The sequence below is a fragment of the Sus scrofa genome, chromosome 1 (assembly GCF_054392235.1).
Source record: "Sus scrofa isolate SSC_HxYL_T2T_F1_AM1 chromosome 1, Sscrofa_HxYL_maternal_Yorkshire_Landrace_v2.0, whole genome shotgun sequence".
In the NCBI taxonomy this organism is placed as follows: domain Eukaryota; kingdom Metazoa; phylum Chordata; class Mammalia; order Artiodactyla; family Suidae; genus Sus; species Sus scrofa.
Window position 1 is genome coordinate 158,399,099 of NC_139383.1, and position 19,803 is coordinate 158,418,901.

Consider the following 19,803-nt stretch of genomic DNA (forward strand, 5'->3'; position numbering starts at 1 on the left):
GTCCCAACACCAATGTGTGTGTGTGTGTGTGTGTGTGTGTGTGTGTGTAATATATACATATAAAATATATTTAACTAGACCTTTTTTACATAGCATGAGCAACACCAAAATAAAGCGTGTGATGGGAACTTTAAGTACATTTTAGGAGTTCCCGTCGTGGCTCAGTGGTTAACGAATCCGACTAGGAACCATGAGGTGGCGGGTTCCATCCCTGGCCTTGCTCGGTGGGTTAAGGATCCAGCGTTGCGATGAGCTGTGGTGTGGGTCGCAGACATGGCTCGGATCCCGAGTTGCTGTGGCTCTGGCGTAGGCTGGTGGCTACAGCTCCGATTCGACCCCTAGCCTGGGAACCTCCATATGCCACGGGAGCGGCCCTAGAAAAGGCAAAAAGACAAAAATAATAATAATTTTTTAAAAATGCATTTAATGTAAAGGTAGATAAAAATCTGGACAAAGTTTCACACCATTTTTTTAAGAAACCACATATGTTGGTGAAGGTAGAAAAGTCCCAGGTGTCATTCTGTTGGGTTGACGTGATACAGTCATCAGAGAGCCCTAAATCTCTGAGCCTTAAATTCCTTTGCTTTCATGACCCGTGATGAAGAAGCACTTGGAAAACGTACTGAATCCAGAGCTGTGAGCCTGAGCTCTGCCAGTGGAACTGGTTACTTACCACCAGGCCCGTGACCTGAAGCGATTCTGAAGAGTGATAAGTCCAAACTTGGCCACTTCCCCATCCTTCTCTTAGATGAATCTCCATCTGATGCAGGCTTCGTGACTCACCGCAGACGTCCTGGTGACGGAGGCCTCAGGAAGTGGCTGTAAACATGCAGGGAGGAAGGAGAGTGTACGTGTTCATTCACCCCTCAAAGCAGGTGCAGCCCAGATCCAAATCGCGCTGTGGGCTTCACGAGAGGAAGAAAAACATCAAGCTGAGGCCTCTGTACAGCGCTCAGCCTGGCGGTCTATTGAGACCCTGGTACATGCAGCACATCTGCACTAATAACCAGGTCGGTAACCAGGTAACCAGGCTGCTGCTCTCCAAGAAGCCAGGCGCTGCATTAGATGCTGCGTGGACTGCCCTGGGTCCAGAGGTTTCTAGTCTGACATTTGGACACAGTAAATCAGTGCTTTGCAAAGGTACTTAATTCATGAAGAGCCCTACCTCCGCCTCCCCGGTTCTATCTATCTGTCGGTGCCGTGTTTCTCAGGCTTGTTGTAACTAGTCATCTGTGTGCTGAGTGCAGACGCCAGCTTATCTGATCACAAGTCTTCCTACATCCAGGATGTGTGCCCTGGCTGCCCTGGAGGGCTGCGTTTGTCCCGAACACTGGGGGCCCACAGGCAAGGCCAAGTGCAGGCCAGACTGCTGGGCCAGCCTCTGTGGACAGGCGATGTCCTGGTGTCTGGTGCCCTATGTCGGGTGCTCAGGCCTCCCCTCTGCATGCTGATCCTTGGGCTCTGCACCTTTGATGCCTCAGTCCCAAGTGAGGGACTGCCCACTACCTCTGTTCTTGGCACCCACCGTCGGCACCCACTTCCTCAGGGGCAGCAGCAGGGGTGCAACCACACTTCCCCTCTGTGGGGTCCTTGGTTCTTTCTGAGAACAGGGGCTTTTGTTTCCAGGAACCCTGCCCCTAGAGGAGCCCTCCACCCTCCTGGCTCCTAAGCTCTGCTCTTGGGAGCCTGGGCCACTCCACCGGTCCCTTATAATCCTCAGGGCCATGCTGGCCATACCATCCTTCCCAGGTTCACACTCACTCTGGGCAGAGGTGATGTCGAGATCCAGGGACGGAGCTGGTGGTCTCAAAGCCCACCTGTGCTCTGTTTGTGCCTGTATGCACATCTGTGCATGGGTGTGAGTGTGCACCTGTGTGTGCATGTGTCCACACATGCATACGTATGAGTATATGCCTGTATGTCCATGCATTCTGGATCCAGCTTCTCTGTCCTGCTCCCCTGCTCACTCCGACACCCAGCAGACACCCAGGTAGTGAGATTTGTCCTGTCTCCTTTGGACCAGGCCCCCAGCTTCAGGCCCCCAGCCATCTGCATGTCTAACACAGTACAGCAGCTTCTCTAAACCTTGTCAGGAAAGGCTTGATTTTTAAAGATCTGGGGTGCTATGGGGCAGACGTAGGGGGTCCACACCATCCCTGTGGGAATCAGTGCAGCCCCCCAGGTCCAACCCCTCATTCACCCTGAAGGGCAGCACATGGGCCTTGGGGAGACCAGGTGACCTGTCCGAGGCCACCAGCTGCTTATGGCAGATGAGAGGAGGAAGTCAGTCTTCCTGACCCAGGCTGCCCCTCTCCATCCCTCTCTTTGGTCCTTTAAGTCCATCCTGTGCCGTCTTTGTATGTTCCACACCTCATTTGAATCCTATGATAGGTGTCAAATTAGAAATTATTTCACCACAGATGCTATGCTTTGGAGAATGTGGATGACTCAGACACATCATTACAGTTTCAGCGTGGTCCTGGTATATCAGATAAGCAAGATATTGTGAATAGTCTCTGCCAGGATGTTTTCATTTTTCATTTATTTCCCATAAAAGGTACTTTGGATCATCTTGATTTTGATGGAGAAATAAAATTATAAGGCTTCCACCTCGTGGTAATAAATCACTGCCTTCTGAAAGACACTGACCTTCTTTAGGCCTTAAACATACCATTTAGAAACTAAAGGCCTGCAGACACCATGTGAAAAATTCAGGTTCAAACTGCAAGTGTGTTAGCAGTCTCAGTTCATCAGCCTCAGGCTGTCCTATTTCTTAGGCATCTTCGTGGGGGGTGTGGTCCTGTTTGCCTCTCACACCCCCTTGTTGGGCGCAGGGCTCGGGGGCAGGGGGGTTGTTCCCACTTCACAAGGAGAGGCCAGGGGCTGAGTTGAGGCAAATGCTCAAGGTTGATCGTCCTGTGAGTTGGCCCCTGCACTGCAGCTTCTAGACTGCAGAAAGCCCCCCACTCCCCATGCTGGGCCTGTGGGGTCACTCAGAGCCCCACCCTCAGAAGCAGCCCAGGCCCCCATTGCTTTCCTAGAACAGTGATCAGGTCTGTGAGGTCCAGGGGGTGGGGCAGTAAAGCAGACTCGCTCTTCCGGTTCAGTGTAGCATTTGTTGTTTAGACCTTCAAGGGACCGGCGATGTGACAGGGTGGTCCATGTGGGGCACATGTGAGAGTGGGCAGGGGCCTGCTGTCACCTGTATTCCTTAAATGAAGTGTGATTTCTAAATGTGCCTCCCCCATTCCAGTCATAAAATGGTCCTGCTTTTCACCTGTGACATGTGCGTGTGTGTATATCTGGGCGGTTGTCGTTTTGGTGGTGCTGGTAGCTGTTTACTGTGTTCTGAACACAGGCTGTTAACAAGAATGTTTTTGGCCTGAGAAATAAAAATGAATTTCTACAGAATCCAGGCATAAACGCTCTGGTCCTGGTGGAGAGAGGAGGCAGATGGGGGATGTGGCTGGGGGCGGGGGTGGGGAGCAGAACAACATACTGAGGGGGTGCCCTTCCTTCTGTCCTGTTCCCTCTTTCGGGCTCTTCTGTCTAATTTCGTGGGTGTGTTCGTTGCTGTCTCGTGTCCGCACTCGGGGTTTTCTTTTAAAGGTCAAAGGAGCAGAGTTACACTGCTTGTCATTCCAAGTCTGTGCCACCACTGCCCAGCTTTTGGGGAGGTGGGGTGGGTCTGATGTCTGCAGGGAGGAGGGGCAGGGTCCAACCCCCCAGGGGGGAACAGGGCTGAGGGTGGCTCTGAGGAAGCCATCCCATCAACAGCTGGGGTTGCAGGGTGCTGCAGGGTAACTGGCAGGTCGCTCCTTTTCTGGGGGGAAGTGGGGCGCTCCTGGGGATCAGCCTGCAGCTCTGATTTCATGTCACATTTAGTGTCCTCAAAGAGGAAATGAGGGTCCTCCTCCGCGTGCTCACATCTCCTCTTCTCTTACCTCGTTCAGTTCTTCCATTCCTGGGACCCCGCCTCGCTCCCTCCATCCACCTACATTCTCCTTCCCCTCTGTTCAGGGCACAGAGCAGCCCCTTCTGGCTGGTGCAGATCCACAAGCATCTCTCCCTGACCGTTCATTCTTCTAGAAGGTAGCGTTACGCCACCTGCAAACGCAAACTGTGCTCTTAAGGGCCTGCTGGCTCCTCAGCCAGCACTGGTGGTTGGCACATTCCATTCCAACAGCCCACGAGGCCTCTTTGGCATGTAGCTCACCAGGAACTAGAGGCTGAGGGCCATTTGATCCAGCTAAAGATTAAGTCCAAATTTCGACAGTAATAATAATAGTCAAGTGAAATGACCTTTAAAGCCTGGGAAAAAAGTGATGACTCCATTAATGGTTAATGACAAAGTACATGGACTTTTGAACATATTGCTTTAGTGATTTTTAAAAAGCAGAGAAAGCAAAAGTTACTATCCTGGTGGGATTTTTAAATTCTGCTGCCTTAAGTACATATTAATACTTCTCTTGGCTGGGTTGACTGTGCATGGATTCCAGTGGGTAGGATTTATTTATTTATTTGCTTTTTAGGGCTGTACTTGCGACATATGGAAGTTCCCAGGCTAGGGGTCGAATCGGAGCTGTAGCTGCCAGCCTATGCCACAGCCACAGCAATAGGGGTCCAAGTCACATCTGTGACCTACACCACAGGTCACATCAACACCGGATCCTTAACCCACTGAGCAAGGCCAGGGATTGAACTCAGCATCCTCATGGATACTAGTCGGGCTGGTAACCCGCTGAACCATGATGAGAACTCCCAGTGGGTAGATTTTTAAATGTTAACTGTGGCTCAGAGCTTCTGAGGTTTGTCACTTGACCTTCCTCTGTGACCCAGGGGGGGCTCGGCCCCTCCACAGAGATGACAGCCCACTGGTGTATTTACTGTCCATATTCACACCTACACAGCTGCAAACTGGACAGAGAAAAAATGACTCTGAACCACTGCACATGAATAATTGTGCCCAAGACAGATGAGAAAGACAGATCACCTCTGGCTCTCTGCTGAGTATGAAGCAATATATTAATTGAACAGCTTTATTACAAGAGTGTTGAACTTTGACAGTTAAGATGTATGTGGATGATTAGCCTTTCAGGGTCATAATTCACCCCTTATTTGTCTCATTCTGCAGCTGGCACCATATGCAACATTTCATACCATTCTCTAAGGAAGGGAAGAGGAGGTTAGGCTGACCTGTGTTGTTAGGGGCCAGGGCATTTTAGGTCTAATACCTTACTGAACCTGCTACAGCCACACTGCAGGTACTATGACCTCTGATTTTACAGACGAGAAATCAGAAGCCTGGAAAATACATTTGCTAAGCTCTGTAGTGAGCAATTATTGGCAGGTATGGATTTAAAATTCAAATAATTCATTGCCTACACTTTTCACCAGACATTGTTGCAAGATATTGGTTAGGAAATTCAGAAAGTCACTGCCATTTTCCCTGTTAAACTGGTATATCCATGTGAGGTGTTTATAAAGAATGAGAGTGTAATTCAGCTGTTTTCTCAAGGCTGCTTCTTAAAGTCCTCTCTTTATTGTGTTGGTTAATGATCTAGAAACAGATGATATCTCAGACCTAACCAGAACACTTTTTTTCCACATAAGACATATTCAGAATGCATATACTATCCAGCTGATCTTTATTTTTACCTAAGATGTATTCTTTTTTTTTTTCTCGGTCTTTTCTAGGGCCTCACCTGCGGCATATGGAGGTTCCCAGGCTAGGGGTCTAATTGTAGCTGTTGCCACTGGCCTACACCACAGCTACAGCAATGCCAGATCCGAGCTGCATCTGCGACCTACACCACAGTTCATGACAACGCCAGACCCGTAACCCCCTGAGTGAGGCCAGGGATTGAACCCGCAACCCCATGGTTCCTAATCAGATTTGTTAACCACTGAGCCACGATGGGAACTCTCAAAAATATATTCTTAAATGTGGTATTACACTCATAGCTACATGAGTCTTCTAAACTTGAGTTTCTCAACTGTAAAATGGGAGTAGTGTGCAGGGTTGTTCCTATAATGCCATAACTTAGGAGATAAATCACTGTAAAATTAATCTTGTATCTCCACAGAAACGTTAATTTTAGGGTTGCTTTCAGGGAACATGGGCCCCAGGGGAGAAAAAAGCCCTACTGTACAGTCAACAAGATCTCATGATACCAAAGCCAAAAAGAACTCTAAATCTGTGAGATTAATACACCCATAACCTTTTCCTAGAGCTCGGGTGGAAATACAACCAGACAGGTTGATTCCTAATGAGCCTAGTGTACCGTGAGTTCCCGTGATGAACTCTGCACATCATGCGTGTGACCTTGCGTTAGCGCCCTGACTTTCCTGCAGGCCGCTGCTCAACACTGCCCACAGTGATGGCCTCGTGCTTCAGATGGTTTTGGGGGGCACATAGGATGCTCTGAGTGATCACAGCTACAGAGCAGCCACCCTGGAGTCTAGAATGCAGGCTTTCTCTCTCTGTTGCAACAGAGGATTTCACAGTAATCCCATTGCTGTGAAAAGTGCACATTCAGACCTAGCCAAGGTAGCCTGTTAGTGTCTGCAGCCTCCCCTGTGCCTTGAATCTTCCTGTGTTTTCTCTTCTCGTGCCCACACGGTCTAGTCTGGAGCAGCAGGAGTCTCTGCTTCCTGTGAGGGCGGCTGTGATGGGGCGGGAGGGAGTGTTGCTTCTGGGCTGTGGGTGTCACTGCTGGGCCCCTCAGGCACTGGTGTTCTTTCCCCTTCCTCCTTGGCCTTGGCAGTTTAAGATGGAGTCCACATTGGGAACTCACGTAAAAGTCTCTGTGATATGCCTGCGATAGGTGAGAGCTAGCTGGCCAGAAGATGTTCTCAACTGATCACCACCAACCCTGGGACCTGGTGTGAGGCACAGGCAAGACAAAAGCCACCAGCCCTAGAGCCCACCCTGACCCCATCCCTGATGCCAACCCTGACCCCGACCTTGACCAGCCCCTATTTCATTCTCACCACAGCACAGTGAGGGGGTTTTATTGCTTCCATTTGGTGGGAAACTGAGGTTCAGAAAGGTGGAGTAACTTGCCCTGGGTCACCCAGCAGGAGTCTGGAAGGGGCCCCAAGTCTCCCCTCCAGATTACACTCTAAGAGGTAGGGCTTGCAGTAGAAAGGGGTTGGTTGAGTGCCTTCCCCATTCACACACACTCCTGTCCACCCAAGGGGGGTTTTATCTGTGATTCCTTCCCAGTCTCCACACTGAGCTATCTCAGCTGCAGTGCTAGCCTGTTGAAAACAGGGCCAAACCATTGAGTTGCTCTTCAGCAACTCCGGTTCACTACCTTTCACTCATGGGCTTTACTTTCCCCCCTTTGATAACACGAAGTATGGATGATCGTGAAGACTGTGTGGAAATTTTCAGTAATCCCAATGGCTGTTTAGAAATCTCATCTGGGGTTGAATTTGGACCTAAGAGGTAAGCAGCAGCCCCATATAACCTACAGTCTTGGGAATTCCCGTCGTGGTGCAGTGGTTAACGAATCTGACTAGGAACTATGAGGTTGCGGGTTCAGTCCCTGGCCTTGCTCAGTGCGTTAAGGATCCTGCGTTGCCATGAGCTGTGGTGTAGATTACAGGCGCGGCTCGGATCCCACATAGCTGTGGCTGTGGTGTAGTCCGGCAGCTACAGCTTTGATTAGACCCCCTAGCCTGGGAACCTCCATGTGCTGCGGGAAGCAGCCCTAGAAAAGGCAAAAAGACAAAAAAACAAAACAAAAAACAAACCTAAAGTCTTTCCTGCTCCCGCCCCGCCCTCCACTTCCTCTCCCATCCCATTCCTTTTCTATTATTCCACAAGAAGCTTCTTAATTTCCCGGAGGTGCTTCCGGGTCAGCCTGGCTCCCAGGCGCCTTCCACATGTTTGCTGGCTGTTCTTCGTCCCTCTCAATTTGATTAATTTCAAAAGTGAAATGAAATCAGGATGACTTCCAAAGTCCAGCTCCTCTGTCTGCAGATGGTTCTTTTCAGCTGATTACGCAGACCAGCTGTCAGGGCAGCCTTCTGTCACCAACCCCTCTCTCTTCCTGGAGCGGGGACAGAGTCAAGACCACTGTCTGTCGTTCACTGCTGGGCTACACCATGCACCTCAAATACTGGCAGTCCCACTCGTGAGGCGTCCTAACCTGAGAACTGTCACTTTGTTTTTCTGGCCTGTCTTTTCCTGCCAGTACATAATTGTGCATTTAAGGCTAGAATCTGCCTTCTGGAAATGATGCATATAAAATAGATTCTCTTTCTGTTTATTTGAAACAAGAAGGAAAAGTTTGAATCCCCTCAAAAGTTGGACTTGGACTTTTGTTGTTTCTATCTATTCTGTGTCCAGTAGATGGACACAGAGTATTTAATTTTTTATGTGATAACATTTTTTATCTGATACTGATTGAAATATTTCACAGACAGTCCTTCTAAGTATAACCTAAGCTTATGCTTTGAGGCATAACAAAGTTCTGGTCAGGGCACACTGGGTTGGAAAAACATCTCCTCTTCCAGGAGCAGTGCAAACATCGTGTGTTAGGTCAGCTATGCTTCAAAGTCCTGGGTCCAAAAATAGGTCTCCTTTTATCTACAGGCAACCCCTGCCCCCGCCAATATTTACACTTCCCATGCTATTCTGATTTAGGTAACTCCTGAGAGATTTGTTTTCTGGATGGAGGGAACATTGTATTGGGATTTTCCTAATATCTGCAACAGTGATGACTGAGAGGGTGAGGGGGAGATGGAGAAGGGGTTGGAGGATGCTGAGCTTGAGGGACTGCCCAGGTGAGATCAGCGATGGTAGAACATAGATGGTTCTTCATGTCAGGACTGGAAAAACCCCAAAAGTCCAAACCGTCAACTTGAAAAGAAGTTAACCACTTTGCCTGTGTTTAGCTTTGAATATGCCAATTCTTTTTGTGTGTGTGTAGGTAACTATTTAATTACAGATATATTATATATATATAAATTATGTATACTGTATATAAATATTGAAATATAGATAATTTATAAAGTTTGTTAGTTTCAGGTATACAACCCAGTGATTCAGTTATATATATTTATCTTTTTTTAATTTTGCTTTTTAGGGCCCCACCCGCAGCATATGGAAGTTCCCATGCTAGGGGTCTAATCAGAGCTACAGCTGCCAGCCACAGCCACAGCAACTTCAGATCCAATATATGTATATACAATAGCATGTATCTGTTAATCCCAACCTCCTACTTTACCCCCCACCATCGACTACACCAATTCTTTTTTTTTTTTTTTTTTTTGTCTTTTGTCTTTATAGGGCCACACTTGGAGGTTCCCAGGCTAGGGGTCTAATTGGAGCTATAGCCATAAGAACACCAGATCCAAGCCACGTCTGCAACCTACACCACAGCTCCCAGCAATACTGGATCCTTAACCCACTCGGCGAGGCCAGGGATCACACCCACAACCTCATGGTTCCCAGTCAGATCCATTAAACACTAAGCCATGACGGGAACTCCTCATTTCTTATTTCTTAAACAGGGAGGTGGATCCAGGAATGTTTGATGTGCCGTTACTCTGTGTTACATTTGTAGTGCCATTTACCAATACTTCTTAGAACCCAGAATAGGATCACAGAGAGGTGGAACTTCAGAATGACCCCCACTCCACTCCCACTGTTCAGACCAACGTCCTGTCTTTGTCTTTTTTTGTGCATTCTTACAAACAAACTACCAATATGCCCCAAGCCTGCATTTTCCCTGAGAGGTTAACCCCCCAGAGGTGTTTTCAGGATAGTTCAGGCAAATAAGTCAGAAAGGTGGATGATAGAATTGCATCAAAGGCTAATGTTAGCTGCAAAGATCATCTTGGATTTTTATTCTTTTTTTTCTTTTTTATTAAAGTATAGTTGATTTACAATGTTGTTGCCAATTTCTGCTGTACAGCAGAGTGACCCATTCATACATATATGTACATTCCCTTTCTTGTGTAAGTTTCCATCATGGTCTATCCCAAGAGATTGGATATTGTTCCCTGTGCTGTACAGCAGGACCTCGCTGCTTATCCATTCTAAATGTCAGTGCGCATCTACCAACCCCGAACTCCCCATCCCTCACCTTGCATTTTTTTTTTTTTTTTTTGTCTTTTTGCTATTTCTTGGGCCGCTCCCGCAGCATATGGAGGTTCCCAGGCTAGGGGTCCAATTGGAGCTGTAGCCACCGGCCTATGCCAGAGCCACAACAACGCGGGATCCGAGCCGCGTCTGCAACCTACACCACAGCTCACGGCAACGCTGGATCGTTAACCCACTGAGCAAGGCCAGGGACCGAACCTGCAACCTCATGGTTCCTAGTCGGATTCGTTAACCACTGCGCCACGACGGGAACTCCTCACCTTGCATTTTTAAATGCGTACATCTTAAAATACCGGTTTCTTCCTTCTGATGTCGTGACACAGGAGGTGTGCACATGGTTCTTCTCAGTCAGCAATGTTTTTGGCGCCGCTAGAACCATGTCTTGGATCTGCCAGAGCACATCACCCCACCTTGACCTAAGTCCTTTGAAGCACAACACTTTTTGAGGTCTCTCTCCCCTTGGGGTTCTTGCAGCCCCATTACCACCTGCCCTGGCTCCTACTTAAGAAAACACGGAGGCAGGAAGGGTTTGCACTCCTCAGGTGCTTGGGAGTGTGCTCTCCACCCAGTGACAACTCGCCATACCCCACATCCTGGGAGGTGATGCTATAAGACGCCACTTCCTTTCTCGCCGTGCTGCCTGGGGGAGGGCTGTCGCATCCTTCATAGTCACTAAGGAGATACCCGGTGATACTGGAGACTTTGGGAAGATTCAGATACCAGGCAGCTCCCTCTTTGCCAGAGAGTGTCTATGTGGGAACAAAGCTTGCCTTTCACTCAGGCATATGTGATATTTTAGAAATCCTTCCCATTTTTTGAAGGCAATTCATTTTCTTACCACTCGTTCAAGCAAAGCTGTTCCCTGTTCAACAGGGAACTGGTCCTAACACATTCTTTTGAAAAGAATAGATCATGGATGATTACATTTTGCAACTGTCCTTAAAGATTAGTCACCTGCGGCCAGGCAGCTGGTCTAAGTGATGGTGGAGGTGGCCCTGGTGGATCATGCAGGTCCAGGGATGCAAGTGGGAATGGGGGTCTGGGTGGAGTGGGTTTGGCTAAATTCTTGTTTTATGTCTTTCTGGGGAAAACAAGTAATGAATTTGCTGCTAAAGTTTGGGTTAGAAAATACAGATAAGGAACGTGTCTTTTTTATCCAACTTTATCTTCCCACAAATTCTGCAGATTCTTGGGATGCCTGTCTGATAAGCAGCTGGTGGTTGGGTCTTGCTGTTTCTGTGCTCACACAATTCTGGAAGCAGTGAGCCTGTTATCTTTATTTTTAGGCATGTCCACACTTTTCCACATCTCTCTTCCTCTCATGATGTTACCTGGACGTGAGGTGTAACCCCTTATTCATCCAGACTTGTGTAGAGTCTGTGAGGTCTCAGGAGATGCGCTGACCTTCATTATAGATGAGGAAACACGGACAGGACTCGAGGTTGGGCCGCCGTCCTGCTTTCTGGCCTTTTGCCGGGGATCAGAAGACACCGGCGCTCACTGGTGAGGCCGTGGGCGCCTCCTGAGATCGGGGTCCTTCGTTTTCTTTTCTCAGAAATGTGTAGAGTATGTATGTGGAACAGGATTGCTGCTCTGATGGAAAACCCATGTAGAAAACTCTGAAAGCCCCCGTTTTAAGACTAATGCTCTGTCTTTCTCTTTCAGTGTCTGAAGACCCTGTCGGCTCAGGATGGGGAACCATGCAGCGAAGCGAGAGTTAAGTGCAGAGAAGGGAAATAAGGTAAGAAAATCTTCAAAAGCACAAGCCCTCCTCATGTATCCTGTGGCTGCCGGGTTCTGGCTGCAGCTATTGGCTTGTTATCCTCCCATCTTAGAAACTTCTAGGGCTTAGAACATGCGTCCTCAGCACACAGACCAAGACCCGAATTCCTCAGCCAGGACCCCAGACCTCCTGTAGTCTCACTGTGAGTGGCCTGTCCAGAAGCATCTGCCCCCACATCCTTTCTACACCTTTACCATAGGGTGTTTGGAAAATACAGGTGAGCAAACAGGAAAAGTGCAAATGATCCGAGTCCCTCCAGCTATTCAGATGCATCTTCTGCGTGTTTCTGGCTTCAAATTTGCCATTTTCCACAGACATCGTCTCCCCGTGTGCTCATGGCTCTGCATCACCTCTCACTGCCCCCAGGGGACAAGGCTCTCAGCTGTGTCCCCCAGGCCACTCAAACAGATGGCGCATCCCAAGGGCCACCTGCTGGCCCCCCCCTCTGTCCACCAAGAAGTCATTTCAGATCATGAGGAAATAAGCCTGATCTGTGTGCAAATACACCCCAGTTTGTAGGAGGAAAGTTTGATTATTCCATTTCTTTGGTTAACTCATGATAAATGACAGTTCACTGGAATGTCTTGATGCTGAAGCTAGAAGCCCCCACCACCCCATCCTCACACAGAAGTGCTGGAGTGAATTACAATAAATCGGAGCCCCAGGACCTCTTTGCCAAGGTTCTGTAGTACAGGTTTTATTTATAATCATGAACTTTGCAGTTCATGATCCTTCTCTGATCTCTACTTAGACTCAATTTCTGTATCAGCCAAGTGGGCAATTTTCCATAATTTGTTTTCAAGCCATCCGTGTAAAGTAAATAAGTGATTGCTTGCTGTTTTTGTTCACATTTTATCTTAAAAGTGTTTTAAACACTTGAGAGAAAACATTGTTTTATCTAAAATAGTGTCATGTTGTTTCTGTGCTAATGATTCCAGACTCAAGGTCAACCAGAAGGGATTTACATGTTTGTAATGTTGTTATTGATTTGGAATTCTCCCCTCCCTTTGAAAGGGGGGTGAATTTTATAAATGTGTAAATGATTCTGGTGAACACTGAATGGGAAATCGCATGTCATTTTGCATAGCTCACACATGAGCTGTAGTTCTGATCATCTCCTTGTTAAGATAAATGTAATTCTGAATGTGTTTGGTGACATAAAGACCGTGGGTCTGGGCAGTGTCTGCACCAGGAGGAAATCGTCTCAGCTGAAAATGAAAGTGGAAAAGAGCGCCATCCTGTTAGGACGGGGTGTTTTAAGGCACAGGGTGACTGATTTGCAACTCCACTTCGCTTCTAAAAACCTCTCTGTGGCTTTCAGGCTCTTTCCTGTCGATGAACATCGTAAAACACCTAAACCTATTTCTCGTTTGTTTATTTTTACCCAAGTTAGGTTGTTGAGCAACAGTAAAGCCCATACTTAGGCTTTTGTGTTCTGAAATCCAATTCTAACTTCCTGATGATTTAAAACAAATAAATGGAGCGTTTAAGACCAGTTGTTCCTATAGGCAGATGTACACGTAAGGGCTCTTTCCTTCCTTCCTTCCTTTCTTTTTCTTTCTTTCTTTCTTTCTTTCTTTCTTTCTTTCTTTCTTTCTCTCTGTCTCTCTCTCTCTCTCTCTCTCTCTCTTTCTTTCTTTCAATTTATTGAAGTATAGTTGACTGGCAATGTTGTGTTAGTTTCTGGTGTCTGGCTCTTTAAATTTTTTGTAACTTGATAGAAACTGTCTGAAGCCTTCTAGAGGGAGAGCTCTGTGGTGTTACAAAGAGTTTAAACTTAAACCAAAAAAAGAGTCACATGGTCTTCCCCTGCTGTTTACCAATCTGGGTGTTTCTATTGTCATTCTAGGAGTTTTTGGTTTTTGTTTTTTGTTTCACTTAGGAGAGAGTTGACAGAAAGTGTTTGTCTCTTCCTGGGAGCTGGTTGTTGACCTGTTAGCAGGGAGGGAAGGTGCAGGGAGCAGTCATCCACATAGCCCCCCAGCTCTGGTCTCTTTCCTGCCCCCTCTGCTCCCCACTCACATCTCCTCCACCATCAGCCCTTCCTTTGCTGCCTTCCTGGGACCTGGAGCCCCGCGGCGGGTGTGGAAGGCAGTGGTCCTAAGTCCCGACTTCTTGCTCGGCCAGTGCCCCCTTCTCAGCCAGGCTGGGGGAGGAGCTGCGGTCACTCCCCACCAGGAATACAGGGCCCCAGCTCAGGTCTTTCCCCATGACACCCACTGTTTGCCCCCTGGCTCTCTGTCCTCTTGAAGAAGAGGCTTTAGGAGGGAAGAGGGATCACATGGCAGAAGAGGTGGCCCTGCAGTTTCCCTGAGGGGTGAAAAAACCGAGTTCCTGCTCCAGCCTCTCATGTTGATACATAACAGGCCCAGGGGGCAGGGTGGTCCAGGCGGCTATGTGGTTGCAAGCCCATCCTGGTGGCCCTGTCAGAGAGCAGAGTGTGTACAGCGAATCTGGTCCACGAGGGAGACAGAAAGCATCCGGGGAGGTTCTTTTGCTCAGAGATGAAGAGACCTCTCAGCCTTTGATCCGTGTCCTGGCGGATTTGGTTCCAGAAAGCCCCAGGTCACTGATTCTCCAGCCCTTGGTCAGGTGATACATTTCCACGAGGTCCTTTGGAAGAACTGGGGAAGGACATGTCCCTGCTGCCGTGTCCAGAGGAACACATGGTTCTCAGTAGCCCCGCCTGCAGAGGCTCCAGCAGGAGAACCGGTTCCACGAGCTAGAAATAGAGCCCCCGCCCCAGGTGAGCTGTGCCCGCGCAGTCCTTGGAACAGGTGGCCACAGTGCAGGTGGACCAGACAGACGCCTGGCTCCACTGGCCCCTGGGGGGCAGTGGTCATTCCCTCTTGTCTGCTCAGGAAAGGAGCTGGACCAGCCAAACCTAGGACGGGGACCACCAGTGACGGAGGCTGCTCTGGCCCTTTATTTCTAGCCTCGCTCTGACTGCTAGCAGCCTCCGTCCTGTGGGTTTGCTCTTTGTGGTTTTCTGATGATTCCATGTCAGATAAACCAGCTGCTCTGTGGATACTGACGTTCTCACTGCCGTGCCCCAGGTGTCCCCGCCGAGGCTGTGTGGCTGCTGTGACCATGTACCACAGCCCAAGTGGCTTGACGATAGACACTTTTTCTCTCTCCATCCTGGAGCCTGGATGTCTGAGGTCAAGGTGTCAGCAGGGTGGGTCCCTCCGGAGGCGTCTCTCCTGGGTGTACAGATGGCCGTCTCCTCCCGTGTCCTCACAGGGTCGCCCCTCTGTGTGTGTCTGTGTCCTGCTCTCAGTCCTTATTACAATGTTTGAAAATCTAACAATCATAATTTGGACAGCCTGCTTCTCACCTGTGGGTGGTGCAGAAAAAGCTCACCTCTGTACCCATCTCGGAACATCTGGCTCACGGATATTCTCCAAAGGTGCCCAATTTCTAGAGTTTTCTATTTAATTAGCATAAGAAAAGATACCACGCTGAAAAACCAAGTCTGAGAGCTTTTGCAGAACTTAGATTCATGTCTGAATTTCACAATAATTTGTTAGTCTGTTTGGCATCTCCAGTTAAACACATGAGCTACTTAAGCTGCTCTTCAAAGCCCAATGCCTGCTGGCTGCCTCTGCCTCTCCTGGGGCAATCACACCCCTGGGGAAGCCATTCTCGAATTTAATCATCAAACCCACTGTCTGATGAGACTGGAGACGCCATGCGAATGTCACTGGGAGAAGTGAGAGTTTGCTTTGCAGATACACACAGAGGCACGGAGCAGCTCAGCCCTTCCCACCATGGAGATGAGACATGTAGATTTGATGGGAAAATACATTTCCTTCTGAACAAATGCCATCCAGCCATGGAGCGGGCTTCTCCCCCCACCAGGGTTAATCTTCATTTTTGTTCCCCATCATCCCATCCCTGGTGTGGAGTGTTCAGGAAGCCCTGTTCCTGCCACACCAGCCTCAGGAATAAGAAATCCTTCTACCTAAAGCATCAGTAGCTGCCAGTTCTTTTCCACGTGGAAATTAAATGCCTGGAGGGCTCTGCTCACAGACACATGTGTCCTCCACCCCCACCAGGGCCCAGGGCTGCTGCTGGGGTCCTGAGTGCACAGCCCATGGGGGTGTCCAGTGCGCCCCACACACAGCCAGCTCCAGACCAGGTGCCTTGGGTTCCCCTGAGGGCCCCAGCCCAGGGCAGGTGTGGTCCATTCCCGAGCTCAGGAGAACTGCACAGGTGGGCCCTGCTCCCTCCTGTGGTTCCTTATTAGAACCCACTGCTGTCAGCATGGCTACTTCACAGGACGGGAAGAGGGTTTGCTAAGAAACCACTTCCATCCGGTCACCCAGACCCATGAGATGGAGCTGCGGTGCCTCTGAGGTGGGAATTCAACTGAAACAATACTGATGTGATATGGGGTGTTGGCGGTTGCTAGACCCACACACACATAATTCTACTGTCTTGGGCACATCACATAAACAGTTTTTTTCTGGAGAATTCAAGGAGTTCTTAAGTTAATCAAATAGTATATGTTTAACAGTTTAGGGGGCTGAAAAGTAGAAGGAATTTCCCTTCAGACACTTACCAAGTTAGTCTGACCCTCAGATACACAGAAAAACTTAAGGCATCATCTAATAAAGTCTTAGATTTCAAGGTGCAGGCACACTTTCTCTTGTACCTGTCTCCAGCAATCTCAGAGGCCTTTCCCACTCTTCTCTCTCTCCCCATCTCTCTCTCTCTCTCTCTCTCTCTCTCTCTCTCTCCCATCTCCCTCTCCCTCCCTCCGTCTCTGTTTCCATCTCTCACACACCCCCACAGAGAATTCCTCTACACCTCAATTGCAGAACTTTAAGCTGTCTTCAGGTGGTAGGTGGTAGCTGTACCAATAGCTGCCACCTTGTTTCCTCGCTCTGCAGACCCCCTGCCACCACAGCTCCTCTGGCAGGACCACCTGCCCTGTGTCCCTGCCATCCAATGGGACAGTCACAGACACAGATGGCTGAGAAGCATGTGAAATGTGGTTGGTACGACTGAAGGATCAAACCTGTAACATAGCTTATTTGTAAATAATTTAAAGAGCTCTGTGTTTCGGGGGTGTCAGTGAATTCCTGCTGGATGCTTGAGGTGTCTCCAGACCCTGCCAAGTAGGCACCAGCTCCTTTTTGTCAATGGCAAAAATTGGGGTCTTCACCTCAAAGTCACACGAGTTCCTACAAAAGCGAACATCAATGTCAGAGGGTAAAGTCCTGTGAAAATACCAGAGGCAGGTGGACAGCACGGTGGGCTGTGGGCTCAGCAGACTGAGGGGCTGCTCACAGGCCCTCCTCAGCCCGGGGGATCTCACAGCACCTGTTGACTAACCTCTCCCTCCGACGTGGGCCACCTGCTCACAGCACCTGCCACAGAAGGTCAGAAACACGCAGTGAAAGCAGCAGCCACTTCTGTAACCACTTCTGCATTTCATGCGGGCATCCTGACTTGCCTCCAGAATGTCAGTGAGCTCCTGAAAAGACAAATAAAAGAGTGTAGAAAATGCCTGCTTTTCAAGATGCTTTCGGAGATCTGTGAGGTGTCAACCACCTCTGGTCACAGGTGTGGGATCTCAAGATGGGATCTTCATCTGAATTCAGGATGAGCCGCAAGAACATAAAGTTATACACCCCCTTCCGGGTTGGTTTGTAAAACCGAGGGGTTTGAGAACCCAGGGCTGCCTCTGAAGCGGGGGTGTGTGGGGGGGGTGCAGGCTCCGTCCTGCCAGCCGGCATCTGTGCCCCACAGGAGCGCTGCAGTCCCGGGGGGGGGGATGGTGACGAATTCCAGTTCGAGATGTAGCCCTTCTCAGGGACACAAGAGCACAGCCCTGCTAAGCTTTTCCTTGACAGCAGGTCCTTGAATGTGTTGAATCAGCCAGGACTTTGCTCTTGACATTCAGGGACTAAAGAGAAAAACTCTCATTACAATTTTCTGCAGAAAACATGACCCTAGAGGTTGATTCTGATTTTTAAGGAGTGTGAGTGGGCATCTTTTTCCCTCTGATAAACTGAGAACATTCACACCTTTGTCAGCAAGGCGGCAGTAGGCCTCCCAAGCCCAGATGTGACTGTTAGACCTAAGGTGTAATTAGCAAGCAAACCACCCCCTCACCAACCCTTAATAAAAATAATGGGGCAATTATGCAGTGATGCCCCAGGCAACATAAAAGTAGCTGGCAGGCAGCACACCAGCCCATGACTTATGAACTTGGCCACTCCCTCCTCCCCGGCTTTACTGCACCCCGTCCCTGGCCCCAGGTCCAGCCCCCAGTCAGTGCCCGGGGCCCCTTCCTGGCTCACACCTGTTTCCTTAACATTCAGGGACAGCCAGGCCAAGGCCTAGAGACCTTGGGGCTGAGGCTGAGGTTGGGAGGAACCCCCAGCCATCTCCGGGGACCCGGAGGCCTCCGGCTTAGAGGTTAGGACTTCTGTGAGATGTACATCTTCTGGGTTTTTCACCCAATTATAGAGCTTATTCGGGTTGGGACTTAGTTTGCAAACTTTGTTTTTATCAGAAACTGACCAAATCTGCAAGCAGCTGACTCTGGACCATAGAAGTCATTAAATATAAGTGAACTGTTTAGCACTGGTCGTTACGTATAAATGACACGACAGTAAAGTCATTCCCTGGGTAACACTACAGCAACAGCAGAATATGTCCCCGAGCGGATGCCTTTTGGATGTTCAGCTGCCCACAAACAAACCTCCATCCTCTCCATCATGTTCTTGCGCCTCAGGCAGCTGATCACGTGAAATCAGAAGCTGCTGTCCTGGGGACGGACCTGTTCATCATCATGTTTTCAGCTGGACTCATAAATCCTTCCTTCCTTGTTCCTCCTCCATCCCTGTAATAGCCCCTAATACCTCTGTCCCGGCATCTGTAATGCTAAACCATCTTATGAGAGTTGACAGGCCGGGGCCGGGGGGGGGGGGGGGTCAGAGAGGTTGGCCGTCCATCCAAAACCTGCACAGAACTAGCAGAGGCAGCGCTGATGTCATTGAATAGGGTGTGTGGGTGTGTGGTGTGGTTTTTTGGTTTGTTTGTTTGTTTGTTTGTTTTAAAAGTTGTGACAATATTTGAGCTTGCGATGGATATACTCGGGGAAATGGTTTTCAGGCTCAGTTTGGGATTTACCCTGGGCTGAGAATATAATTCCACCAGCGGCATGCATCACAGATGTGCTTTTGTAAATTCTTAGTGACTGGGATGAAGTGTTAGATGGCACCTCTCCTTTCGAGAGGGTGGCTGAGTTCGACCTCCTCGCAGCACCGTCGGAGGTCCGGGTTGAGGGCTAGGGGAAAGTTTGGATGGAAGATAGTTTTCATCTCCAAACAGTGGTTTTTAGGGCTCCTGCTCACTGTGCTCTCAGGAGGCTCCCTGAGCTGACATTTCTTATCCGTGCCAGGTAATTTCAGAAAGGCCACTGTGTAATTTTATCTTTGAAGACAGGTTTATTTCAGACTCTGGCAGTGAAAAGCATGTCCTTTCATGTGAAAACTCTGTTTGCTTTGTTGTTAAGGAAGAACTAGTTTCATATTTAATAAAACCCTTAAATGACATGAAACCTAAAAATTCAGGCTTCAAAATGATACTTCCTTTCTTTTCTCATTACTTTGGCCGTGTGGCAATAAAACTGTTTCAATTTGGAAGTGAGACATTTTGTGAGCTGGAATACACTCGTGAACGTTTTCTTTCTGTGTTGGTGAGTGTGTGTTTGTGTGTGCGTGGCATTTCCCTCGCCTGCCAGCCCCCCATACTGCAAAGTGCCCAGGACAGCTGTGTGAACACCTCAGCCTCAGCCCAGGCTCCAAGTTTTAGTAGTTCTACCAGCCCACCCTCCTAACTGAGATCTGGTGCCTTCGTTAGTTTCATTATACAGGTAAACAAAAGT

At 48.8% G+C, this 19,803-nt stretch overlaps 1 protein-coding gene across 12 annotated transcripts in view; it reads left to right on the forward strand.

Annotated features, from left to right (window-relative positions):
- Nucleotides 1-19,803, forward strand: part of MBP (myelin basic protein) — a 117,064-nt gene that overhangs the window by 10,717 nt on the left and 86,544 nt on the right. For 10 of the 12 annotated variants that reach the window (XR_014836955.1, XR_014836956.1, XM_085011083.1 and 7 more), the window contains exon 2: nucleotides 11,783-11,858. Coding sequence is in view for 9 of the 12 variants with exons in the window: in XM_085011083.1 (XP_084867209.1) it covers nucleotides 11,808-11,858 (51 nt within the window). In the remaining 3 variants the exon portion in view is untranslated. Of the gene's footprint in view, nucleotides 1-11,317; nucleotides 11,621-11,782; nucleotides 11,859-19,803 lie in introns of those variants that run through there. The other 2 variants (XR_014836957.1, XM_085011112.1) reach the window with 1 other exon arrangement.